Here is a 26,016-nt window from a genome sequence, read left to right as displayed (position 1 = left end):
TTTTATGACTTTTTAGTCCCTAAGTTGGCTAATCTGTGAAAGCTTTACATTTGCTTATCTTTTGTTTATACAGGGAGTTTAGTAATTGTTTGCTGTAGTTTTGGCACAAATATTTTGTTTACAGTCAAGTAATTGTGTGCATGATTTTCTTATTGCATGTGTGAGAGTTTCTTATTCCACTTGAAAGCAATGGGAATAATTTAGAAGTTTGGTCATAAACAACGTTAAATTTATAGAAATTGGTTCACCAAACAGATTAACTCTGCTAATAAGGAAACACAACGTGATACAACACTTCCCAACTTGACTACTCCAAAAGCTTCAAAGCTAAAACTGAAATATTTCGACAATGGGCTTGACAGTATTAATGCTAATAATATAAAGATGCCAACTATTGATTCACGTTCTGTTATTGTTGAACACTCTGCTCTATCTGAACTAATAAATAAAACTTTGCCATGTATGTGGCAGCAGTGGTGGTGTGAAGGTAGTTGAAGAGAGACATGCTAGAAGAGGTTGTGCATCAAAATTAAGAATAGTTTGTAATTTTTATGGTTTAAATGAATATGGTTTATTTGCGGTGTAACTAAGCAGAAAGAGCGCAACACAAATATTAAACTTGCTTATGCTATGAGGTGTATAGGCAAAGAGTACAGAAGTGCTTAAATTTTCTGTGCTCTTATGGACTTGCCTCCCCCTACAAGGTTTGAAAAGTACAATAAAATTATTCTACAGACTTTTGAAGAAGTAGCAAATGATAGTATGAAAAATGATGTTCAGGAAAGTGTAGACATGAATGACAGCAATACATGTATGGTCTGCAGCCCTGGATGCATCCTGGCAATGAAGAGGCTATAGTTCCCTAAATGGTGTAGTGGCAGCTATCTCCTTGGACAATGGTAAAGTCATTGATGGGGAATGTATTACCAAGTACTGTCATGGCTGTTCTAGTGGAACTGAAAATCATTCATTTTGGATTATAATGGAGGGATGGAATCTGAAGGTGTTGTGAAGGTACTTCACAGGTCAGTGGAGAAATATGGTTTGATATATACATCTTACCTAGGAGATGGAGACTCAAAAGGGTACCAAAAAGTTCGTGAAACCAAACCTGCTGACACAAAAATTGTAAAAATTGAATGTGTTGGACATGTTGAGAAAAGTTTAAGTACAAGATTTAGGAACTTGAAGAGGAATTTGAAAGGAAAGAAATTAGTTCACGGTAAGCGCTTTAGTTGATGTGGTTGGCTTACAGACAAAGAAATAGACCGGTTGCAGTATTATTATGGACAAGCCAAAAGACAAAATAAATATGACCTTGAGTGAATGAAAAAGGCTCTCTTCTTTCATAAATCCTCCATAGATGACAACCTGTCATGCACTCTGCCTACCTAGTAGTGATTCATGGTGTGGCTACGATAGGGCTGTTACTCAAGGCGGGACCGACACCCGTAGACATTCTTTGCCATTTGCTATAATGGAAGTTATAAAACTTATGTATAGGGATCTTAGTGACACAAGATTATTAGAGAAATGTTTGCATGGTATGTCTCAAAAATCCAAATGAAAGTTTCAACAATTGTATATGGAAACGGATACCAAAAACTGTTCTAGTAGGATGAAATACTTTGAAAATAGGTGTACTAGATGCTTTTCTATGCTTCAATGGCAACACAGTGTCAAGGCTTAATGTCATTGAACTGATCGGAGTGCCTGATCGACTAAATATGCATAGAGCTCTAATAGCCATTAACTGAAGGAGACCCTTTGAAGCAGAAAATTCAGTGATGGAAGCCACCAAAGAAGCAAGAATAAGAAGAGGAAGTGTGAAAAAAGAGAAGGGAGGGAGAACAACACAGTAAACAAGATGAATATGGATCAGAGATGCATTAGTGCCATGCAGGTTTAGTAGAAAAAGCAAGTTTTTACTTTAATTGGAATGTCCCAAAAATTAAATTGTTTCATGTTCTGGTACACTTTGGCTAAAATCTATTAAAGATAGAGCGCTTAGAGTTTGTATACTGTCTTAAAACATGCTTCACTATAAAGTATACTACTCTTGTGACAATTTTGAAAATGAAATGCTTTTTTGTGGATAAATGCTTTTTTGTGGATAAATCCTGAATTCATTTGAAAAGTGTGAAAAATTTTGTTGTACCACAGTTTATGGCAACACCATCTTTTCAATAGTATGCTTTAACGATAATAGGGTAAAGAATTTATAGGAAAAAATAAAGCTTCTACTTTGTTTGTTTTTTGAGTAATGTGTACCTATGATGTACACAAATAATTATCTGAGTTTATTTAAAAGTGTGAGAGCTAAAGCTTTGGTTAATACATAAAGATGTTCACAAAAGATGGCAAGCATTATATGGGCTTACAAATCTTATTCTTTGAGTTACACTGTTTCAAAAGCTGACAATTTTTTCAAGGTTTCCCCTGGTATTCACGGACCAGTCCCCTGAATAGAGGTCATCATCACCTCATGGTTAAAACAAGAATGTCATGCTGTGAACGTAGGCTTACATGGATCTGTAGCATAGAAATTGTGAGGCTAATTTGTAGATACAAACCAGCGTATTCCCATAGTTCCTTCACCTCTGCCCAAAGTATTCCTCCCTTCAAATCATGCTGGTTTAATCACCAAATTCATTTTCCAACAATAAAAGAGAAATCTTCAAACACTTGACTTGGAATACTGGTAATGATTTTATCTGATGAAGTCAGTTTTCCTGATATTTTTCGACAACACATTGTATCAAAATTGATGCAGTTTGCAGAGGTCTGGGTATCAATTAAGCTGAATATTACAATATTAGAGAATGAAAGTTGCTACCCACCATATAGCAAAGATGCTGCGTCGTAGATAGACACAACAAAAAGATCCGCACAGTTAAAGCTTTCGGCCATTAAGGCCTTTGTCAACAATTGATGCAACAATTTTGGCACCCTTTACTGTGACGTATTTCATGTGGCCTGAGTTGATGAACTGCCTGTCACATCAGTTGTCAATAAAATGCTCTTGTCCTTTACGGTATTGCACTTTTTTTCCAGCAGTAAATTTTTACTGTTTTGTGAATGAAATTTGTTGTGACAGTGTGCAGTGTTTCATGATGCTTAGACAGGGCTGAAGTCAGGTTGAGAGGTTATCAGACACCTTGTATTTATAGTTTGCAAAACTTAAGTATCATATCTGGTGTGTTTCAAGTTTATACTCACATACTACAAAAATGTATTGTTGAATTGATACATAGTATTAGAGATCTCTGAAAAATACACTTTTTTCCAGTGTGTTGCGCAAAAAAAAAAAAAAAAAAAAAAAAAAAAAAATCACAAACTGTCACATCCATGAATAAAAGTGTAAATGGTATGGACATTGGTATAACAACAGTACTCAAAGATTGAGAACGTACTAATAATATTAGTAGCAATGATAGTAGACAAACACAAAATATATTGCAGTATTGAGACTTCCTTAGGGGTACCCACCCACATTATTATGATGTAACAAATGGCCACGTTTATTGGCATCCGTGGAGGTAGCAGGTTCACTCTAATGACAGCTTACATCAAATGGGGGGGGGGGAGGAAATCATTGCCAGGCACAACAGAGAGTTTTGATTTTGGTCAGCATTCAACAAATACAGTACCCATATTGCACAAACTATTCACAACATTCATTCTTTATGTAAAATGTACCACACTCTTCTTTTTTATATCCTGATGCCATCTGCTTCAAGGGCCTTTAATCACCAGTTTTCCAGTGCCATATTGCCCAGTTTCTAAGTTTTCATCTGTAATTGCAGTTTTGAGATGCCTTTCATGTGGATCAACTTCAGAAGTAGTACAGCCATTTTATAGTTTAGTTGCTCGTTTCTTGATTGTTGACAATGAAAGAGTAGATTTCCTATATACCATCACCAGCTTAAAATACATTCCCTTTGACAAGGAAGTGTAAAAAAGTAATAATTTTTGAAAAATCATTATTTGGCAAAATAGCTGTCTGTCACTTTATTAAAATAATCACTTTCATCAAACAGCAGACCATCTCCAAGGAAAAAAATAATATTAATTAAAGGTTATGAATTTAATTCCGATCATTTGTATTGAGATCACTTTGTATAGTAGCTGCGTCATAATTATAGGATTCATGAAAGTACTTGATTTATACACTACTGGAAAATGAAAAGAGAACAAGAACTCATTGGCCCAGCAGAGGGAAATTTTGTTGACACACTGTTGAGGACATACACAACCAACCATCCCACCAGCAGAGCCGTACGCATCTGAGTACATTTACACCTGGTGCCTCAATTGGTCCAGATGTCTTGTTATACTAGCAGACTATGCAAGATAATGTTCAGTCCAGTCTCAAACTTGCTCAATGGGGGCAGATCTAGGGATTGTCCTGACCTGAGTAGTTGATGTACACTCTGAGAGCTGGTTGAGTGGCACAGGATACCAAGATGTGTGTATATGTGCATTATTTGTTGAAACAGCACATTGATTTGCTGGTGCTCGAATGGTAGCATGATGGGTTGAATATTGTTTGAATGTACTGTGCACTGCTCAATGTTCCCTCTATAATCATGAGAGGATGGCTATTGTAAGATGTGGCTCCCCAGATGCTGATACCGGTTGTTGTCCCTGTGAACCTCTGTTGTATACACTTCAGACTTTAGCCCTCACCTGGACGATGCCACACTCGTGTATGACCATCGTTGCCACTGAGGCAGAAGTGAATCTCATTTCCGACAATGACGAGTCTCCATTCATCCTTACATAAGTGCCTGCCATGTCATTGGCGCAGGTGGGCTGCACAATATCGGGTTGTGAGCAGAAGAGTTTCTAACAGCACACAGAATTGCAGTCATGCTTCACAGAGACCTTAGTGAATGGTCCTTCCTAATAGCCTCAAAGCAACAGTTCCCTAATTTGTTGTGAAGTCGAGGTGCAGTCTGACTGGCACTTGGTAAGATGTGACTGTCTTGGCATGCATCTGTGCATTGCCGCTGTACAATTTGGATTGACGAGCACGTGTACCTTCTGCTGGCCACTGGCAACATCAACACACTGGAGATCTCTTGCCCCACAGATAGCACAGTTCTGCAGTATGACCACTCAGCCTTCCACAAGTTCCTTGTACACCCTCGCTCGAACTCCATCAGTTGCACAAGCGGTTCATGTCCACATTGACGCAGCATGTTGACAGTGTTGCAGATACAGATGGAGCCCTGTATGACATGGCAAATTGGTGCTAGTGGCTCTGAAAGTGAACAGCTATTGTGAAGCTTTTTGCAACATTCTACAGCCAATAATGCAGTTCCCTGTTTGTCCACAGCGCTACGCATTAGGTCATTGCATTAGCTGTCCTCTTGTAAGGTCCCGTGCGAGTATGGTATGCCTTAGTCACTTACATTGAGGTGTTCCTTTTTCATTTTACAGTAGTGTACATTAGACACTATGTTAACAGGGCAAAGAACAAGGCTAGCCTGACACTGAGTGAGTCACATTTTACTGAGTAAACCATTTCTATATGATATGCTATCACTTACTTCATTCTCAAATATCCCATGCTCATCTTCATTGTATTCAGCATTTTTTGGTTGTCCCTCTGATTTGCTGCCCCCTCCCAGAGGCTTACAACTCTTTTGTGAGAATATGCTTGGCTACCATGGGGCCCCAGCCTTTGCAGCATTACATCCTTTCCGTGCTGTATGCTTATACTTCCACTATTCCTCCCCCCTCTGCCTGTCCATCATATGGTTTTCTTGGTGCTGACCCTGCTTAGACCTGGTTTATGATTGGACCCCTAGTTTCCACTTGCGGTGTATTCTACAACTTTTAATTAAATAAATACATGGTTCCCATTGTTGGGTTTGACCTGCCACCATTTTCAAAATTCTCTGAAGTGTGGATCGTACAGGCAAGATCAACCAGTGTAGTGTGTGCTCCACCTTTGTGCCTTAGCATCTGTGCATCCTTCCCTTTAATATGATAATACATCCAAAACCCAGCATGGTAGCCATCCAGTTGTGCTGGGTCGTCAAGTGTCTGCTCAATGGTAGCCCCATGGCCGTGCATGGAATACACTGTTGGTGCCTGAGCTGAAAACTTCCCATGTATGCCAAGAAATGAATACCCGTCATGACTGGGGCACGTGACCTCCAAGTGAGAGATTACTGGCCAGGTAGCTATTGCTGAGGCTGGATGGTGCCCATGAGGAGAGCCCCCTTCCAGAGTGGGTGGCACCAGGGTCGATCAGCCGCAAATGAATTCGATTAAGTTACCTCTCACTGGTGGCCAAATGACTCCAGTAGTCTCTAAGTAAGGACAGTCCTCTTTCAGTGCAGAGAGATGAGCCTAAAGAGTTCCCTTCGCTTGCTACGCCTTGGGGCTAATATAGGGCTAAATGGAGGCAGAACAGTACTTCTTGCAATACTTGGTTTGTACAAGGACTTATGGTGAGTCCTTCTTGGCCATAGAACCCTTGTTCTTTGTAGAGAACGTAGAAAACAAGTTTGTGGAAGTGGCAGCCATCTCTAAAATGAAAAGTGGATCAATTTTGAACAGAATGTCATGCACTGCCCAGTCACGGGCACTGCTTGCTTGTAACGAGCTGGGCAACATACCGGTGACTGTCACTCCCCATAACAGTCTAAATTTAGTCCAGGGCATCTTTTTCCACAGAGACCTGCTCTTACAATCTGATTGTGAGCTACTTGCCAACTTGAAGTGATGGGTTGTACACTTTACCCATCGTGTACATAGGGGGTCAAAGGACAATGGGATTGCTACTAGCGCCTTCATCTTGGCCTTTGAGGGTGATTGAGTGCCTGAAAAGGTCGAGGTGATGGTATACCAGTGCAATATGAAACTATGTTTGGGCACTTATTTTCATGCTGCAACGCAAGTGCTAGCTGTAGAGATTGTAGACAAGGACTGCATGTGAATGTTCGCCGTGCACCTCCCCCACATCTGCGTCAACTGTGAAAAGCACCGTTCTCCCTGCTCAGCAGATTGTACCGTTTCCCAGAGAGAAAAGAAATATGAGAATACAACTCTCCGGACAAACTCAATTACTAAGAGGCCAAGAAGAAGGGCAAGCGGTTGTACCCAACATGTCAAACAGTGTCATATGCTACTGCTACGGCAAGGTCGCCCCTTTTAGTGATAGCCTCTCGCTCATTACACCTCCTATAGTGGGCCCTAATGGCTGCTCAGTCATGCCTCCCCTCCCCCCCCCTCCAACTACCCATCCCCCCATGGTTAGGGCTCCCCTCTTGCTGCTTCCCCCACACCTACTTTGGGGACATTGGTCCAGCCGGAGACAAGTCACCTTCCTCTAGCTTCTCTCACTAGGAAGGGGTCCCTCAGGACACTTTCTTTCAAGGAAAGTCTACAACTGGACACCAGCCAATGGCTGCTGGCGCAAGGCTTTGCGATCATCATATTTACCTGAAACTGGTTCAGGAAGCCCTTGCAGTTATCAAAATTCTCTAAGGAGAGGAAAGACAAGAAAAAATACCTCCAAGAAGGACATTCCAGTGGCCCCCTTGCCACCAGATGTGCTTTTCCACTACTGTGGTTGAGGCAGAGATTCCGGTAGCCCCGGAGGCCCAGTTTGCACCCAAAACCTCTATATATTGATGCCATAAGCTCTCAACCAGGGGTGGCAGTTGACCCTAAGGCATACCATGCTGTCTTGGTAACTTCATGGCCTCACGATACATCAACAGCATTATTTTTCAGTGGAATTGTGGTAGTTTTTCCACCAGGTGGCTGAGCTACAACATCTTTTAAGCACTTCATCTGCCTTCTGCTTTGCCCTTCAGGAGACTTGATTTCCAGCAATGTGTATCCCAGCCTTTCATGGATACTGGGGATATTACAAGAATCATGCTGCCTATGACAGGGTGCCTCTTAATATATAATTGCAGGTTGTGGCTGCTTGCGTACAGGAATTTCGGGATATAAACATTTGCATTGTTTACCTCCCTCCCAATGGTGAAGTGTCTCAGAACTTACTGTTTGCTTTCATTTCTCAGTCCCGCCCTACCTTTCCTAATCTTGGGTGTTTTCAGTGCCCATAATCCTTTGTGGGGTAGAACCACGGTCATGGCCATGGTAAAGACCTCAAAAATTTACTGGCACAACTTACTCTTTACATTTTAAATTCCCCCCCCCCCCCCCCCCCCCCCCCACACATACACACAAACAAACACACCAGTGTGGCACACGAAACTTTCTTGGCCATCAACCTTTCCATTTGCAGCTGGTGTCATCTCCCATCCACCACTGGAGGATCCATAATGACCTTTGTGGTAGTGACCACTTCCCTCTCTTCCTGTCCCTCCACCAGTGTCACTCCCCTGAGCACATGCCTAGGTGGGCTCTCAACAGGGCTGACTGGGATGCTTTCACTTCTGCTGTCAACCTTGACTCTCCACTGCATGGAGATATCGATGAGGCAGTCCAGAATACACCTACAGCTATTCTTTCGGCAGCTGATTTGGCAGTCCCCTTTTCCTCGGGACCATGTCGATGGCAGACAGTATCTTACTGGTCCTTGGAAATAGCAGAGGCCATTCGAGATCTTAGGTGGGCTTTCCAATACCATAAGTAGCACCCATCGATGGAACACCTCATCGCCTTTAAGCAGCTCCGTGCTTGTGTCCGCCACCTAATAAAAAGACAGAAGCGAGAATGCTGGGAACAGCACATTTCAACCATCAGACCACTTACCTCTCCTTCACAGGTTTGGGTGAAGATCAGATGTTACTAGGGATACCAGACACCCGTAGGTGTACCTGGTATTACCTTGAATGGCACTGGCACTGTCTACACTTAATCAGACGCTGTCAATGAAATTTTGCTCTGCTATGCTCAAGCCTCAGTGACAGAATTATCAACCTGCCATTTTTGTCCTAAAAATTCAGGTGGAATGAAAGCAATTATCTTTTACTATATGCAACCTGGAGCCATATAGTGCTCCATTTCACTGAGTGGGAATTTGTCAATGTCGTAGCCCACTGCCCTGATTACAGCCCCAGGGCCAGACTACATCCACAACCAAATGATCAAGCACCTACCAGTGGATTGTCAGCATAATATCTTTGTTGTCTTTAACCACATCTGGAGTGAGGGGAAGTGCCCATTGCAATGTCAAGAAAGCATTATTGTCCCAGTACTGAAACCAGGTAAGCACCCTCTAGAGATGGACAGTTATTGCCCAATAAGTCTCACCAATGTTCTCTGTAAGTTGTTTGAATGCATGGTCAGCTGGCAGTTATGGTGGCACATTGAGTCTCACAGTCTTCTCGCTCCATTCCACCAAGGCCATTCCGCTACTGATAATCTTGTTTGCCTGGAGTCTGTGATCTGAACAGCTTTTGCCTGACATCTATGCCTCATAGCCCTCTTCTTCGACCTGCAAAGGGCTTCTGACCACTTGGGCACACCACATCCTTACTACCTTACATGAGTGAGATCTCTGTGATCTGCTCCCAACTTCCATCCAGAACTTCCTGTGGCACCGTATGTTCCGGGTTTGAGCTGGTGCTTCACACAGTACCCACCATATCCAAGAGAATGGGGTGCCACAGGACTCTATGCTAAGTGCCCCTCTGTTTCTAGTAGCCATCAATGGTCTAGCGGCAGCTGTGGGGTCCTCAGCCTCACCCTCCTCATATGCTGATGACTTGTGCCTGTAGTATTGCTTCTCTGGTGTGGATTTCACTGAGCATCGACTGCAAGGTGCCATACAAAATATGCAGCCATGGGCCCTCACCCATGGCATACCGTTAACCCACAACTGCCAACATCATACTGTTCACCCAAAACCAGAATTTTACCTCGACAAACAACTACTCAGTGTAATGGAGACTTATCATTTTTTTTGGACTAGTCTTCAATTCTCTCTTGAAATGGATTGCCCATCTTCGCCAGCTTAAGCGAAAGTGCTGGCAGCACCTTAATACGCTTTTTTGCCTCAGTAACACCAACTGGGGTGCAGATCATATTACTCTTTCGCAGCTTTACAAAGCCCTGATACATTCTTGCCTTGATTATTGGAGTTTGGGATACGCTTCGGCATCGCCCTCAGCATTGCAGATACCAGATCTGATACACCACTGCACGGTTCAACTTGTGATGGGAGTCTATCGAACTAGCTCTGCGAACAGCTTACTCATGGAGGCTGCGGTCCCTCCACAGCGGATCAGACACCAAAAACAGCTTGCCAATTATGCTGCTCTTGTTCACAGCTCCACTAAGCATCCAAATTGCCATCTCCTCATTCCATACACAGTAATCTATCTACTGCAATGATGGCCCCAATCAGGGATTGTGATCGCAATCCGCACGCAGTCTATACTCTCTGAGCTTCAGTTGTTTCCTGTTCACCTCTCCTCTGGACCCACTGCCGTAAACCTCAATGGTGCGTCCGTTGGCCACAGCTGTTCATCTCGAGGCCCTACACCATCAATTTTTCTCCATCCTTGTCACATTCCAGGGCTCAGAAGCAGCATACACTGATGGCTCAAGGGTTGCTGGTCATAAAGGCTTTGCTTATACTCATGTAGGACATACTGTCTGCTCTCCTTGTTGGATGGCTGTAGTGTTTTCACTGCAGAGTTGTTAACCATTTCTCATATCTGTTCCTGCAGTGGTGGGTACTTTCTCATCTGCAGTGGCTCCTTGAACAGTTTACAAGTGCCCGACAAGTGCTACTCTCACCATCCCTTGGTCATTGCTATCCAGGATTCCCTCTATGCCCTTGAATAGTGTGGCCGTTCAGTGACCTGTGTCTGGACCCCGGGCCATGTGGGGATCCCAGGGAATGAACTTGCTGATAGCCTGGTGGCCAAACTGATTACCAATAAACCAACACTTGAGTTTGGTATTTCGGAAACAGGCCTCCGATTAGTATTATGCTGTCAGGTTTTAGGTGCCTGGAATAGGGAATGTCTCACTCTGATTTCGCCAAATAAACTGTGGGTGGTAAAGGAGGCTACAAATCCTTGGAGGTCCTCCATGCAGGCATATCACCATGACTCTACTGTCCTTTGCTGGCTCCACATTGGCCGTACTTGACCAACTCATGGTCATCTGATCTGAAGCAAGGACCCATCACACTGTTGTTGTGGCTCCTGTTTCCTGGTGATCCTACTCTTCTTCCACCCCTTTAACTCGGTCTGTTAGACTTGTTTATCTTTTGTCCCTCTGTACTTCTCATGCCCTGTCTGTGTTGCTAGTCTTTCCAAGGCAATCCCAGAGTAGAGTACCTCTGGTAAGTGGTGGGGGCTGGGGGATGTATGTCCCATCATTGCACAGTGCTTTCCGGGACTTCAAGCTGGCCCATAGATTGGACACTTTGCTTGCCTTTCTTACTCTCTCTCCCTTTCTTATTTTTGTCCCGTATCACATCTTTGCTGACATCTGTAGACCTTGGAGTTTACTTCCCCTGGGTTTTGCATGGTAGGCTCTCTCTGATCTGCAGTCGTATAAATATGTCTGTTCAAGAACAAGGGACTGATGACCTAGTAGCTTGGTCCCTTTAACCATCCAACCAACCAACCCTCTATTTTGCTTTTAGTTCTGTTTTGTATTCTTTGACATACACTAAGATTTTGTATGTAAATTTACCTGAGAGTGTACCCAACATATAACAGAAAGAACCTTCTACGAGAGAGTGCCATAGCAGATGGGAGGTGGCAATAGAGATTAAGTTTATTTAGGTTATTAGATCTCCATGTCGTGTGACACCCTTTTCCATTGTGAAAGTATATGGCTATGAGGTGTTTTTTGCACTGGAGAGCCACATGAATAGCTGCCTGTAGTTGAGTCAAATTATTGAGGGGTGTACTTGCTGAATGTGCTCTAGAATTGATGAATGAATTTCCATCGCTTGTAATAGTCACTCATTTATTGATCATTCAAAGATCTGTTCTTTATGTCTGATAACCACAACTTGTTGATAGCTATTTGTGTAGATTAGTGCTATCCTAGTATGGTTTTGCATCATGATGGCCTCCATTAATTGTCGCATATTTCCTGGTACCACATTTGCTTAAAAGGCCATGGAGGTTCTCCTTAGACTCTTCATTCAGATAGGCTGGCATTCTGTGGTAAAGATAAGCAGCTCCTGTGGCTTAAGTTATAGACAAGGTGGAGTGAAGTTCCCACTCGATGAGGACTATTATATACTTCATCCTTGTTGTAAATGAATATCTCGAATCCTTGCAGAAGAAAAAATTAAAGACATTCAGAAATAGGCCATTAAAACAAAGCATAGCCAAATTAAACATTACATGTGCTTGTGGCAACAGCAGGAGTACAAATGCTGTAGTTGAGGTGGCTTAAGAAGATCACCGATAGCTTACATTGCTGTTGCCAGCTTTCAGCTGTGTAGTGAAAACAGCTGCAGGTGAAAACCGTCGCTGTTTGCAGAGCTATGACAACACTGAGCTATTGCCGTGGAGACATTTGCAAAATTTTTTGAAGACTAGATGGGTAGATCACATATCTAATGAGGAGGTATTAGAGAGAAGAGAAATTTGTGGCACAACTTGACTAGAAGAAGGGATCGGTTGGTAGGACATGTTCTGAGGCATCAAGGGATCACCAATTTAGTATTGGAAGGAAGAGTGGAGGATAAAAATCGTAGAGGGAGACCAAGAGATGAATACACTAAGCAGATTCAGAAGGATGTAGGTTGCAGTAGGTACTGGGAGGTGAAGAACCTTGCACAGGATAGAGTAGCATGGAGAGCTGCATCAAACCAGTCTCTGGACTGAAGACCACAACAACAACAAGATTAAATGATTTGTTGAGATAGGCTCGTGAAGCTGCCGCACCCAGCCCACTATGACCGTCAGGGATCAACTTATGCCAACTTAATTACCGATCAAGAACATTGTGATACTACACAAAGTTACTGATTTTACTATGCCATGACAAATTCCAATGCTAGCAATCTCATTCTCATCAAAGCATGTTCCACAATACATTAGTTGTAACATACTGTCATATTAGGTATAACTTAATAATCGACTGTCCTATAACCAAGGAAGAACTATTTCATGGGTCATGTGTGTCGTGTGTCGTGTGTCGTGTGTCGTGTGTGTGTGTGTGTGTGTGTGTGTGTGTGTGTGTGTGTGTGTGTGTGTGTGTGTGTGTGTGTGTGTTCTACTACAGAAGGAGGTCTTTTGGCCCAAAGCTTAAATGTTCAGCAGTCTTTCTGTTGTGCCTGTCGACAACTCCATGTCTCCTCTATAGGGCAAGTAGTGATCTATCTTTTTCATAATATTGAAGAACTATTTCACATTTTGTGTAAGTTTGTATTGTGGACTAAAAATTTTTTCTGTTAAAATTGAGAAAATGACATCACCTGAAAGGGTTTTGAGAGAACAAAATAAAATTTCTTCCAGAGATCATCATTTAAGTTCCCTGAGCAATTGTTTTACACTTTCATGCTATGTGTGTTACACTGATCTTTCACCATCCTAGCAGCGTATCTCTCAATTTTTTTGATGTTTGTGTATTGTATGTCTGTTTGATGTGAGCTCAAAATGCCAGAGCAGTACTCTAAAATATATCACACTAGACTCTTGTTTGTGTATTCCTTTGCGGGCTTTCCACCAGAGTTCTTCAAACACATCCAAGTCTTTCATTCTCCTCTACTACCGATGCCATGTGTTCTTTCCATTCAATGTAGCTTCATAATACTATTCTTAAACATTTTAACAGTGTGACAGGCTCCAGAAGTTTATGATTATCTTGAAATGAGAGGTTACATGGTTCTTCCTTTTTGTTGTGATCTTTAGCTTATTATGGTCATTATTCCAGTTTCATTTATAATAATTTTCATTCTATCAACACTAGACATATTCATCCTCAGGGAGTCTCAGCGATCATTTTTGTGCAAAACTGTTCAAATTCAGTCTCCAGATGGCTTTCCTTTATTTTCACATGGTCATTTGTGCCAGCTGTCTGTTTTCAGATGTATTACAAACAATTTTTTTAAATAACAATTTGTTCAGATTAAAAATGGTTTAAGATTCAAAATTCTGCTATATAACTATTTCTTAAGAATTTTGAAGCTTTCTGAACAGATATCTTACCATTTGTAATTCGAACCAATTGTTCATCTGGAAATAAAGGAAAGCAATCTGGAGACTGAATTTGGACAGTATTGCAATTTTATTTCTGTTTAGTTTTCTTTATTATTGCACTTTAAATTTAGCAATATCTGTTTTTGTTCAACAAAATAAAACACACACTTCACATTTACAGCTGTCATAGGTGTGCGGCAGAGAAATGCTGTTGCAGTTTATTTGAACAATGCCTGCAGACGTGATTTGAATCTTGTGCAACTTCATACATATAAAATTTGTGAGAATGAGAGACCATTATCAGGCTTGGACCTTGATACTTCTAAACCAGGGCACTTTTGTAGCTCTCACAGTGACAGGACAATAAAAGTCTGGGATCCTACACGCAGGTAAAATGCTGATATATTATTGATATACAGAGGTCATAATTTCTAATTTAAGTTATATTCATTTTATCACAGATCTTATTATATTTGACTTTGTTGTTGTTATTCCAACAATAAGAATAAATTTTCAAATGTGACATCACTGATTTGGCTTACCTGAGCCAGTTGTTGTAGGATCACATAATATTCAGTTGGAGAGGAATCAATCCTTTCCTGCAGTCAGCTACCTTTTTCTTCAAAAATTTACTTATCGTCCTGCATTTCCCTAATAAAACAGCTTTCTGTCCTTGGTTAATGACCTCTTAAAACATTAATTATACAGAGGGATCCAGAAAAAAGCAGACTTTCTTTGATAGTCAATATTGATGGAACAAAGTGACATAACAGTACAATTCTGGCATGGGGGGAAGCTTATTTTATGTGTTCAAAGTGGTCCCTATTAGCAGTCAAACAATATCTTGGTGGGTTGATCTCTTACTATCCTTTAAACAATCTGTCCAACTACCTCGTAGGTTTCAAGTTGTCTCCCCTTCACTTTGCGATGGTAGATACTGGTTTAGCTGACAAAAGAACCGTTTATGAAAGTTTGACTAAATACCTATCACCCAAAGGTAGTAGCTGAAAGTTAATGAAACTATTGAGCGTTTGGAATTCGTGCATGAGTCATTTGAAAAAATGTCAAAAATTTCCTTCTAGTTGTTTTATTGTTTTTAAAACTAGGAAAATGCCTGTCAAGTCCTTATTTAATTTCCCAAAATCAGTTATGAAATGTTACTGAGTGCTTCTATACTTGTAGTATTTCTAATGTCAGCCAGTCATATTACCACAAATAATTTAGACTAGAAATCTCATAATGCCAAAACTAAATAAAATTTAATAAAAACAAAATGTGTTTCCTTTCCACAAAATAAACTACTAATAAATTTAAAACTCAACTCATCTTCTGGCTGTCTTTTACAAAATGAAGCTCACTCTGACATAAATCACAAATTCCTCTATTGCATAACAACTTTCTGATGCATACATTTATATAGTTTTAATAAAATATCACATTCTCACTTTACGTACGAGTATGTCCTGTATCCACTCTCTCAGTATGTCCAAAACACTAACACAATGATAACACGATGAAATAATAATTTCCAAAACCGCTCTTTATTACATCATAAATCTGTGATAATGAAACTATAGATGAATACCTTATAATACCTAACTTAGTTTGACCGTGCCAGCATGGTTATAATGTATTTTAGGTAAAATTTATATCTCTAAAAGTATGGAAGTAACTGATGTGTAATTTTAACAATTCGGTTGTGTTAACCATATAATTTTGGTATACTGAGTGTGTAAAAGATCGATTTAATAGTGCTTCAGATTCATAGAGAGTATGTCTAATGTATTGCATGCAGCATTAAGAAAGTAGACGACTCACTCGGCCCAGTAGCCATCGTTAGCTGTGCCGGTGGCAGAACCAGATCTGCCCTCCTCCTGGCTCCACAATAAGCTACGCTTTCAACGTAAGATGACAAGTTTATGATGTGCTACATTATACATCTACTTTCAAGTACATTATTGGTCATATTATGCCAAAATTATTACCACGATATAATTTTAACTAAACAAACAAAACCACTTACCCATGGATACTTTACAAAATTTTGAATGCCTGCCAAGAAGCTTATTGAAAAATGAAAATGTGTGAAAGATTTAACTCGGTTACAGTAATACATCAGTTTTTTTATGGCTTGGACTTGATAGCAATACACTGGAATTATTTACAAAAATATGTTTTCTAAAAAATTCAAATTTTTTCATTCTTTTTAACAAAATTAATACCCATTTGACAAAAAATATTATAATTGAAAACTTTGCTTTTTCAAACTTCCATCACTTTAAGACTTTACTTTTCTATTTTCATTGTAAAACGAAATTTTGTAATGATGAAACCTTTGATGAGCATTCGTATGAAGACTTTTTGAACAATACATAATCTTCGCTATGTAGTTGTACTATGGAGGGCATCTCTCTTTTATCTAAGTACACTTTCTCACAGACTTCTAAAAAAAATGCTATTTTTTTACATCCTTGAGTCATTCAACAATAATATGACATGGGGAACCATTTCCTATCTTCACCTCTTTTTTTTGTGCAGTTGTGAGCGTCTACATAAAAAATTATATATTTTCAGCACATACTTACCAATGAGACAGTGTGGGAACTTCTTTTCACATCTACTTTTACACCAGTTCCACACCTGGGTATAATCATTACTTTGCTTCCTGCAAAGTAGAATGTTATATATTTTTTTCCAAAAAGTATACTTTTTGTTTTGTCATAATCAGTACATTTACAAAGACAATTTTTTGGATTTCCTTGTCTTTACATGTCTAGTAATAACATTACTCCACTAAAGTACTATTCTGCATAAATTCTTCTTTAGAAAAAAGTGAGCTACCCTTCACTAATCAAAAGTAAAATGGTACACTAACTGTCCGTATCCTTGCCCAATATTCCAAAACAGTAGTTATTAGAAGGCACTTCAGACTCAAATTCACTAAGCAAGTTACTGCTGAAAACATCTCTCTAACTATAAATCTTTCCAACTTTACTCTCAAATGATATTAAACACATTTCTTAACTTTTAGAAAATCTTTACATATTAATGGTAACACCTACTGTTTCATAGCTTTACTTAATATATACAAACACTCAATCAATGAAAAGTTACTGAAAACATTTACAATGACTGCCTTACAATAACTGCCTCAGTTTGCTGTTGTCATGAAATACACAACCTGTTCACCATCATCTCTGTATGTAATTTCTTGACTTTGTACATTGGCAATCATAACAGCATGGTCTCTGTTCTGAAAATTTTACATAAACAGGTAGAAGCACATTTAATCACACTTTCATTTTACGTAATCTTATTCTACCAAACTTTTACATACTCTCCTATCCACTACTTAGTATTTTAGTAAAGCTTTTAGTACTGAAATTTGTTCAAAAATAGTTTGTCAGTAACTCTTATCTCCTACAAAACACTATGTACACTATATAGACAAGATAGGGAATAAAGAACAGATGATAGCAAAACCTCTGAATGAAGAAGAGTTCGGTTGACAGTATGAAAACGAAAAGGAAATAGTGTTGCCAACAACTCTGGATGCCCAGTGTTCTTCAAATACCTGATTTCGCAAAGAATGCGCATCCCCTGAGGCCATTTAGATACTACTGCCGACATCATCTTCTTGTATTTACTTCTTTAGGTCAATAACTTCCCTTTCTCCATATTGATCGGACCCCGCGATATCCTCTCTTTTCCTGCAGCAACATATGGGTACATCACATTGCTCACCTGTCGGATATCACTTTCTTTCTGCAAACGGGACTCTTCAAGTGCTCTCCATCTACGGTAATGACAACTTCGTTATTCCCAAAATTTACCTTCCTTTTGTATTTTTTTAAGAAATCGGTCCTAACCAACACATCCACATTTAACCCAAAAATTATCAGGAATTTGTGGTACAGTTGCTCACCCTGAACCTGTATAGGTAACATGATCTTATGAGTTACTGCTTTCTTACTTTTACCTGTGGGTACTACAGTGTTTATTCTGGAGACAGGCAAGTAACTATTTCTTTCCAATTGGGAACAGCATCTACAAAAATTTTTGACACTACACGTACATCTGAATCACTATCAAGTAAGCAAGGAACATTTTCACCAAAAACTGCAACTCCATTATCAGCTGTCCTAAAGATTCTTTAATAGTTTCAGAATCCGATTGTTCCAATAAATCATGCACTACATCACGTCTGTTGAATCCTATACCTGCTGCAGAAATAACACACACATATATTGGGTCATCTCCCTCTTTAATTGGGGCAGCTTTAATTAATCTGTCTGCTAGAGATAAGTTAAAACATTTCTCCAAAAATTCACCTTCTCTAATCCTCTCAGATTCTGCAACGCTTCCTTCTATGTTGTCAGAATTTTCAAAATAACCCCCAGCTTCATCTACTTCTGTAGCTGCACCACTATCTAGTGAGCTTTCTTCCATTCTACTTGCAGTCCCTGACCAATTTATTAGACGCACTACAGTTTTTAAGCAAATTTTGATTTATGTCTAATGATTTTTTTTCTTTTCTAATACATAAATGTGATAAAATGATTGTGTGTAGTCTACTTCATAACTAAGGTGATGTAACAAATAAATAAAATGTAATATTTGTTGAAAATATTTTATTTCAATAATTACAACAAAAATTAAAATATTGTGAAAGTGAAAACATTACTTTTAATATCTTGTTGACCCACCTTTTGGTGCAATGAGAACCTTAATACAATGTGGCATGCTTTTGATGCAGGACTGTACTGTGTCCTGCATTTGTGGATGATGATACCACACGTGGATGATCTTCTCTAAGAGCTGTGTTTTTGTTTGACGACATCTTTTGCCACCTCCCTCTTCATTAGTTCCCATACATTTTGTATGAGGCTCATGTCAGGACTATTACCTGACCAATCTAACAGAGGGATATTTTGTTCCTTCAGAAAGGATTTGACTGACGTGACTGTATGATAGGGAGGTCTATCCTGCACAAAAATAAATGGTTCCCCACTTGGGAACCATTCTCTCTACTGTGGTATTAACTGTTTTTCCAGAACTTCCTTGTGCTGGTCTTGCCTCCTTATGCCTTTAACCACGTAAAGTCATCCTGTACCCTTGCCACAGACGACAGACCATATCATCACTTTAGTTGCGTGTTTTATGGTCTGAGTAATACAGTCGAAATGAAATTTTTCTCATGTTCGACAGCGCACGTACTGAGATTTGTTAGTTAAAATTTCAAACATGCTTCCATTGCTGAGGAATTCCTGTAAAAATCAGGGAACATAATATACTACAAATAAATGTTTGTAGGTTATATCATATCATAAATAATAATTTTAAAGTCCACATCCTTATCACACCACTGTTTAGCCCACTTCAGACACTTTGCTTTCATTGTGGCTGTTAACTTTGGTTTTCTGGATGGTCAACAGGCCTTGAAATCAGTATCCTTCAACTTTCTGCAAACAGTGCGTTCAGATGCATTCACATTAGCCTCTTCCAGTTGAGATTTTATCTGATTTGTTGTTGCAAATCTGTTTTCTAGGCAATTCTTTTGAGAAATCTTTCTGACCTTGGAGTAAAAATTGGTTTTCTTCCACATTTATTCTTCCTTCTGGGGCTCAGTTCTTCACCTAAATCAATTTTTTTCTTTACGAGCCTCACGCTAGCTTCTGACATTTCCAACCTTCGAACGAGGGATGTGACCTTAGCTTTTTTACATGGTGAAATGTACCCTCTTTTATCCATTTTTAAAGGTCACAGTTAGTAATATCTGGCTGTTAAATAATCAGTTGTGATGTCGATATTCCGAAATTGATAATTAAAGTGAACAGAGTATTATACCAGTTACACGCAAGAACGCCACTGAACAGGTCCTTTCCCTTACACTGTACTTTGCACATTGATACCTACAATAAGTCAAGAATCCAGTGTCACATAGCAACAATACATACAAAAGTCAACAATGTAAGAAGTGCCCTGAACAACTGTCATAAATTTTCCGATTAATCACATTAAATATACTACTCAACATGTAATTGTTACAAATAACATTAAAATGTGTAGCGCATCTAATAATTTGGCCAGGGACTGTACACCTTCTTTGACATCTGAAACTGCTCTATCAGTATTAGACAGACTCTCCTCTATTCTACCTGAAACTTCATCTGTGGGTATATCACCTCCTCTGCTACACTTTCCCCACATACCATGCTTTCTTCCACATTCCCTAAAGGATCCTCTTTAGCATTGCAGTGCTCAGTTAGACTAACATCCAGCTCCACAATCTCATCAGGTAACTCCAGTCCCCTGCAAAACATGTTCCTAGATTGACGATTTTCATTTAATCTTTCGTAAAATTCTGCCATGTTTCCCTGAGAAGTAAATATTTTCACTTCCTCTCTTTCCTCCAGTAGGTTTATAGTACCTTCACCACTACTGTGTTGTTGTGTTAGTTACTGGCTTACAGAAGGCCTTGCTAGCAGATTTAACCTGTCCTTTGACAGTCTGCAAATGCTAGCACCCTAACAGATTGCTGTTAGTTTTCCTCGTTGCCTATTCTGCCATTAACTGTAGCATTCCGTTCATTTGGCTGTCTGGAATGCTGTTCAGCTTACTGCTGATTTTGATAACTGTCATTTCTGTTCCTGTCATAATTTCTGTATTTAGCAAAACCCCCTCCTCCTCTGGACCTTCCTTTGTGATAGATCATTTCACACCTATTCTGTTTACGTGTACCTCATTTTGTCTAGTAGGAGCCCTATAATCTTTGTTATTATTTTCCTCTTCTTTCAAAAGACTTTCTACCCTTTCCTCTCTGGGTGCAGAAATTATTTATTTTGCCAGTACAAAGGCAACTTGTTTTCTAAGCCCATTATAATTTGGTCTGTTTCTAACTTGGCAGTCATGTAAGGCAAAGTAGTTACCAACTTCTGCATAAACCTCTTAATGGTGTCTTTCTTTGGGCTAAACTTTTCACCTGACCAAAAGCTGTCTAATACTTCCATCTGTCCCCCCCCCCCCCCCCCCCCAGTATTCCTCAAAGAAAGCCTCTTTAAAACTTTCCCTGCTGTCATAATTGGCTACGACTAAATTCCCCCAAACACGAGCTTCTCCCATAAGTTTAGATACAACAAAGCATATTTACTTTTGTCATTACATGACCCAGGCAACACATCCTTGTAATTAGTCCAGAGCTCGTTGGAATGCACACTCTTATTAGGCTTAAAATAAGCAATTTCAGATGATTCTGCAACACTATTTATTATTACATGACTACTACTGTTAGTATTTTTCTGTTCTACATTTGTTAGTCTAATGTCATTCTCTTGCAGGTCACAATTTACTGCTATACTAAATTCTGACAAGTTAGTTTCTAAATCAGTTATTCATGCACACACATGCCCTACGAACAGTTTACATTTGTCACTCCCCTCCTTAATTTTACTATCCAGAATTTTATGGTCCTAATTATACTGTTTTTCCACATGATTTACTTGGACCTGTACTCTATTCACGTCAGCACTTAACTTTTCACCTTGCTGTTTACTACCTTCAGCAACTTGTTTTATATGTGGGGTTAGCTCACCTTTTACTGTTACAATACCATTCTTACATTATTGTTTACATGGAAAATGTGTCCTTTCATGCTGTCGCTAAGCTGTGATATCTCATTTTTTTACAGAATCACTTAAGCCTGAAATTCTGTGATCCATTTCTTCCTGAATTTACCAAGCGAGATGGCACAGTGGTTAGCACATGGGACTCACATTCAGGAGGGTGACGGTTTAAACCCGTGGCTGGCTGTCGTGATTTAGGTTTTCTGTGATTTCCCTAAATTGCTTCAGGCAAATGCTGGGATCGTTTTGTGAAACCAACTTCCTTCCTAATCCTTCCATAATCTGATGGGACCGGTGACCTCACTGTTTGGTCCCCTCCCCCAAATCAACCAACCAACCAATCCTGCTGAATTTCCTCTTTAAAATTTTTCAGTTTATTATCAAACTGTTCTGACTGTTTTGTAAACACCTGACTAATTTAAAAAACAAATCCACTTATTGTACTGTCCACATCTGACCCAAGTTCATTAATTTTTGTGTTCATTTCATTGACCAGTCCATTTATTTTACTATTCATTACATTACTTAATCCATTTATTTCAGATCTCACTCCATTCATAATACTACTGCTAATACCAACCACCTGTTTCATATGTTTTGGAACATGGTTGCAATGCTAACTTTCTGCTCACCAGCCTCCGAGGCAACTTCAGTGACAGTAAATGGTACTAATTTAACATTAGGCACAGGTATCTGTTCCCTACTTGTTTCTTGAATAGGAGTTCTTATATTTTTCTCATCAATTTCAAACCCTGGCATCCTTTTCATTTCCTTCCCAAGATCTGGTGCCAACATAACATCAGCTTTCACTGCATTTTGTTCATTGATTGACCCATAAGTATCAGATAGTGAATTTGGATAATTACTGTCATTAATATGAGACACATCAAAGCTAAAATTCCCTTTTATATTATCATCTGCGTGTACTGAATCATCAAAATGTACACCTCCTTCCTTTCACTTATTACAGACTTATCACTTTTCTCCATTTTGACAAGTTTCTTTACTCACTCACACACCAAATGAAGCAAAACACTACTTAGCTTTTTCTCCATGTTGCCAACATGGCGATATGCTACTGCGAGTCTACCTGCCAAAGGCTGCCAGCTCTGACCTAGTTTCTGGGACCCCACAGCACCATCCACAGCTGCTAACTACTCCTGCTGCTGATCTGCTACTACTCGCTGCTCTCAACTGCTCCTGTAGTTTTCTGATCTCTTTGCCTGCTGTGTCCTGTCCCACCATTAATACTGTTCATGGTATCTGTACTGTATTTAAGTCCTCCTCCTATCGCCTCAGTTCAAAAGTTTATTTGGACACGCATGGGTCTTTCAAGCACAGGATTTACACTGCTGCTTTTACAGTTCATTTGGCACTGAACTTTGCATTTCCCTGAGTGCTAAATGAACTTTTCCTGAACACTAAATACACCAGATGTGGATGGGCAGCTTGGTCTCTCAGTGTCTTTTAAACAATATGTCTACCTACCTGGTTAGGCTACGAATTGTCCGCCCCTTCACTCTGCAATGGTAGGTTCTGTTTAACCAACAAAAACAGCGTTGATGAAAATTTGACTAAATACCGACCGTGAAAAAGCCACATAACTCCAGTCCTTGGGTAGTATTTGACAGTTAATTAAACTATTGAGCGTTTGGGATTCTTGCATGAGTCATTTGAAAAAAATGTCAAAAATTTAATTTTGTTGCTTTATTGTCTTTAAAACAAGGAAAATGGCTATCAAGTCCACATTTAATATCCCAAGCTCAATTGTGCAATGTTACTGACTGTCTCAGAAACAGGTTCACACCTAAAAGTAGCCACAAGATATTTAGTCCGGCCCTATACTTTAAACGTCTTTAACAGTCACTGACCCACGACTACTTGGGAGTCATTTCCTCGTTCAGTAAGCTTCCCGTAAAGAAGTGCTCATCATAATGTCTCATTATATGCACACGGAGTTTCTGGATGACATGAAGTATTCACAAATGAATATATCCTTAAATAAACCACTCACACGTTTACTTCATTCACTGCTGCACTGTCATCTGCTAGAAAACACACACCAAGATCTTGTGAGAAAACATTAGACTACAATACTGCACAAAATTGCAATGAAATGTCAGTTTGTTCCAAAGATATTAACAATCAAACAGTGTCTTCATTTTTTTGTGCCCTTCTGTATAAGGCACTGTTAATAATACTATTTATTAAGCACAAATAGTGTCATTATATGTTTAAATTGACAATTTACAAACATTTCATCCCAGTAGATGATGTTTTTATCCCCCCCCCCCCCTTATCCCCCCCAAAAAAGGGGGAGGAGGAGGAGGAGGAAGAAGAAGAAGAAGAAGAAGAAGAAGAGAAGCATGTTTATAATGTGGAGGAGTGTCTTTTTCAATAATCCAAGGGTAATGGCCAGTTTTTGGTGTATTAAGTTTGCTAATTGGTTACATTTACTCAAGCACATTCTCAGGCAGTTGGTGATTATATTTGCAATTCAGACACCTGCTGACCTGCCTCTCTTGCATCTGTCAGTCACTCATGTCTGGACTATCCATTTGGCAGTTTAGTGTCCTTACCATTTGTTCCTAAATTGACATAAGAAACTCCTCAATCTCAGAGTAAAATAGATCATCCATAAGCCACAGTAAGGAAACAACCTAGTCTGCTTAAGATTTTCTGTAGAATATGGAGGAACTTTCATCATTCCATCTACAGCATTGAACTGATTCTGTAACTTATCAAACGAAAGTGTTGGTACATTGATAGAAACAATAACAAACACAACGGGGACATTTGAAAATGTGTGCCCCAACTGGGACTCGGACCCGGGATCTCCTGCTTACATGGCAGACACACTATCCATCTGAGCCACCAAGGACACAGAGGATAGTGGGACTGCAGGGGCTTATCTCTGGCACACTTCCCGTGAGACCCACATTCCCAACCTGTTGTCCTGCACGATATTCATAGTTCCCGTGCCTGTTACACTCATTACCCATAAGAGTTTGGGCACTGTTTGTGCGTCCGCACATTTTCAACTGTCCCCATTGACTTATATCAATGCCTGTATGCTAGGGGTATTCATTTCATTGTAATTTCGTTACAAAGATGTTCAGCATGCAGCCCCGGATCTATGATATTTCGGAACTGGAGCAAAAACTTGATGTTTTATGTTAGGAAGTAGTTTCACATTTCATTTATACGTGCAAGTTTCTCAAGCATGAGACTGAAAAGTGGTAGCATGAAGTTTTTTATAAATTTGGAATCATCATCATTCTTCCATATGATTTATGTGATGTCCCCGTTTCTTCTCCTTCCTTGTTCTAACAAACAATCTTGTCATCACTAATTCTGTAACTATTCTGCCATTGTCAAAACTCATTCTCTGGTTAACTTCACAAGACCTGCCAGAATTGCCGGTTCAGTTATCCCACATTTATTATCCATTTAGGTGTCATTACGTGTTCATACAATGCGTTTTCCATGCTATTCCGAGAACAGAACTTAAGTGGCTGCTAACTGTGGACTATACAACTGGCCCTTAGTAGTATAACCTTCTGGCAAAAAATTCCTGACAAAATTTCATTCCCTTTGATACACCAAGAAGATAATATGTAATCTTTCTTACATGTTAGTCGTTTATTTTCACTCTGGTAGTCTGAGCCTGTGTATTTTACTAATAGTTATAACAACGCTGATCATTCACACACCTAATCAACCACATAAACAAACAGCGATTGGCATTTACCCATTCAGTTTTATTCGGCTCAGCTCACATAGTCCCATCCCCTTCTGTCTGTGAGAAAGATTTTTATTTATAGATGCGATGGGGATTCCTCTGGCAGAGACATCATGTACACTACTCACGCATTCAAAAATCAACCTATGATTTATTCAGAAACCAACTTAGAATGCATTCAGAAATGTTCAAAACCCAACTCAGATTTATTTCAAAATCATATGAATAATGCATAGACCAACATGCACTGGATGCTAGGTGCTTTGAGAAACAAGGTTTTTTTCTTCAAGAATATAAATTTGGCACCCTCCGAAATTGCTGCTCGAGGCAGAGACCCCAGTTTCTCCCCTGCCTCAATCCAGGCCTGTCAGTACCCCTCTATAATCTTTCCTTTGTGACAAATAGCCTTTCAACTAGAGTTTAAATGCAGACAATAGATCTATGTCACTAGCATTATTCTCGTTCAGACTACGTAATGAAGCCAGATGGTGCAGTGGTTATCACAATGGACTCATATTTGGGAAGCCGACAGTTCAAA

The 26,016-nt window shown here is 39.6% G+C and overlaps 1 protein-coding gene across 1 annotated transcript in view; it reads left to right on the top strand.

The window, feature by feature from the left end:
- Nucleotides 1-26,016, top strand: part of LOC126281234 (uncharacterized) — a 105,784-nt gene that overhangs the window by 48,896 nt on the left and 30,872 nt on the right. Inside the window, exon 6 of the mRNA XM_049980005.1 lies at nucleotides 14,296-14,503. Within this exon, the coding sequence (XP_049835962.1) occupies nucleotides 14,296-14,503 (208 nt within the window). The remainder of the gene's footprint in view (nucleotides 1-14,295; nucleotides 14,504-26,016) is intronic.

This window comes from Schistocerca gregaria, chromosome 7, assembly GCF_023897955.1.
Source record: "Schistocerca gregaria isolate iqSchGreg1 chromosome 7, iqSchGreg1.2, whole genome shotgun sequence".
Classification (NCBI taxonomy): domain Eukaryota; kingdom Metazoa; phylum Arthropoda; class Insecta; order Orthoptera; family Acrididae; genus Schistocerca; species Schistocerca gregaria.
The sequence above is the reverse complement of the archived record's forward strand: the minus strand, read 5'-3'. Positions and strand labels throughout refer to the sequence as shown.